General features: G+C 50.7%; 1 protein-coding gene across 1 annotated transcript in view; it reads right to left on the minus strand.

Annotated features, from left to right (window-relative positions):
• The window catches only part of LOC106813244 (RNA polymerase-associated protein LEO1-like), a 19,319-nt gene that overhangs the window by 4,259 nt on the left and 12,560 nt on the right, over positions 1 to 2,500 (minus strand). The window contains 1 exon segment of the mRNA XM_014817334.1: positions 2,354 to 2,439. Coding sequence (XP_014672820.1) covers positions 2,354 to 2,439 — 86 coding nt within the window.

A 2,500-nucleotide genomic window follows, 5' to 3' on the forward strand; every position in this document is an offset into this window, starting at 1 on the left:
GAGGAGATTGTGCTCCGCTCTATCACCTCCGCTTGTTGCGTCCCTTCTATGCTCCTTGTTGCCTGATGCCCTTCTATCGCTCCGCTTGTTGGCTCCTTCTATTCACCTGCCCTTGTTGCCTCCCTTCTATCGCCTCCTCTTGTTTGCGTGCCGCTTCTATCGGCCTCCCTGTGTTGCCTCCCTTCTATCGCCTCCTTCTGTGCCTCCTTGTCTGACGCTCCCTTCTGTTGCCTCCCTTCTATCGCCTCCCTTGTTGCCTCCCTTCTATCGCCTCCCTTCTATCGCCTCCCTTCTATCGCCTCCCTTGTTGCCTCCCTTCTATCGCCTCCCTTCTATCGCCTCCGCTTCTATCGGGCCTCCCTTGTGCCTCCCGCCTTCTATCCCTCCCTTGTTGCTCCCTTCTATCGCGCTGCGCCATTGTTGGCCTCGCCTTCTAATCGCTGCCCTTGTTGCCTCCTTCTATCTATCGCCTTCCCTTGTTTCCTCCTTCTATCGCCTCCCTTCTATCGCCTCCCTTGTTGGCCTCCCTTCTAATCGCCTCCCTTGTTGCCTCCCTTCTTGATCGCCTCCGCTTTCTATCGCTCCCCTTGTGCCTCCCTTCTATCGGCCTCCTTTGTTGCCTCGTCCTTACGTATCCGCCTCCCTTCTAAGTCGCGCTCCCTTGTTGGGCCTCCGCTTCTATGCGCCTCCCTTGTTGCCCTCCGCTTCTATCGCCTCCCTTCTATCCGCCTCCCTTGTTGCTCCCTTCTATCGGGCCTCGCCTTGTTGCCTCGCTTCATGCCACTCCTTTGTTGGCCTCCTTCTATCGCCTCCCTTTCTATGCGCCTCTCCTTGCTCCGGCTGCATGCACGCGGCTGAACGTACGCAATACGCATGCACATGCGCATGCAATACCATGAACACGCCAAAAAATGCGTGCTGCCCCCAAACCGTACGGCGGCTGCACGCACGCATACACGTACGCGGCTGCACGTACGCGGCTGTACGTTACCACGATGCTGATGACAGATTCTAACAATGCTCCCGCTGCATCGCTGCAACAATGCGGCTGCGAATGCGCATACCTTGATCATCTCGTTGCGATGTGACTCAGGATCGAGTCCAGAAATTGGAACAATCTTGATCTTCTGCGTCTTTGAGTAGCGGTCAGCAAGAGACAGCGTCATCTTCTTGTGAGTCGCGCTGTCGGTCGAGTGTGGCCTGAAACAAAAACAAACGCGCAGAGTTACACGACAAACAAGAGCAATTGGAGATAGCAAACCTCCGCCACAGCGTAACAGCCCCCCCATCTTGCTGGTACACCCAATATCGTTTGATGAAATTATCAGAAATGTAAAATAAAAAGATCCAGGATTTTTTTTTTATGGATTTTGAATGCGTCCGAAGTCTTCCCCACAACAACAACAATTTCTTTTAAATCCTGGGTCCAGATCTGGATCCAGATCACCACCAAAATCTAATTGATTGGTTGTTGGCTCAAGACCAACCCATCCAAAATATTTCATCAAAATCCATCCGTAACTTTTTGAGATATCTTGTTGACAGACAAACAAACCAACAAACACACAAACGAACTAACAGGGGCAAAAAATATAACCTCCTTTGCGGAGGTAATTACCGAGTCGTCTGATGAAACCCGCGGAGTTATAACAATCAGTCGCTGAGTCGTTCAGTGAAGCACGCAGTTATTCGACCGATCGACGACGATCACTTATTTATATCGATTAATCGTTTTAATTCGGTTGACTTTGCCAAACCCGCCAATACATGAAAGCAGACAACAATGCATGACGTGCGAAATGTGGCAAGGCAGAGGTCAACAATTCCATTGCCCGGCAATGACGCGATATGACGATGTCACTCCACGATGGACACATGACATCGCTGTCATCGCTAAGATTGCAGTGACAAGATTGCAATGTAACTGCAGCTCACTCCCACCACCACCATACCATACACTCCTACCGCATAACGCTAATGCGTGTATCAAATCTAAATTGCTTTCTCTTCTTATATTCAAGCTGTTATATCATCATGAGGCTAAAGCCACATTTTAATCGCCACGTGTGCGGGACCCGGCGACAATGCAACGATCTGTCGGCAACATACTGCTGCATTGTTCAGATTGTTCATGAGTGTTCAGCGACTTGGCAACAAATATCAAACATGTTTGATATTCCAGCGACGAGTTCCTGGCGTCAAAATCGCCATCGCCATGCAGCGCACACGTGGCGATCTCTCAGTGATTCTGTCGCCGGCAACAAAATCGCCAGTACTAGCGATAAAAATCGCCACGTGTGCGCTGGGCTTAAGGCTACACATGAGTCCATTGCGAACTGGTAACTCAACTCACATCATCCTCGCTGTCCAAATTGTGCGCGTCCTCCTTCTCCTTTCTGCTTTCGTCGCTGTCTGATGAGTAGATGGGCGGACGATCCCCTGCACCACAAGCAAGTCATGCACAATATCAAATATGGCCACCACAGCTACCTCCATTGAG

This window comes from Priapulus caudatus, unplaced genomic scaffold (assembly GCF_000485595.1).
Source record: "Priapulus caudatus unplaced genomic scaffold, Priapulus_caudatus-5.0.1 Scaffold744, whole genome shotgun sequence".
Classification (NCBI taxonomy): domain Eukaryota; kingdom Metazoa; phylum Priapulida; class Priapulimorpha; order Priapulimorphida; family Priapulidae; genus Priapulus; species Priapulus caudatus.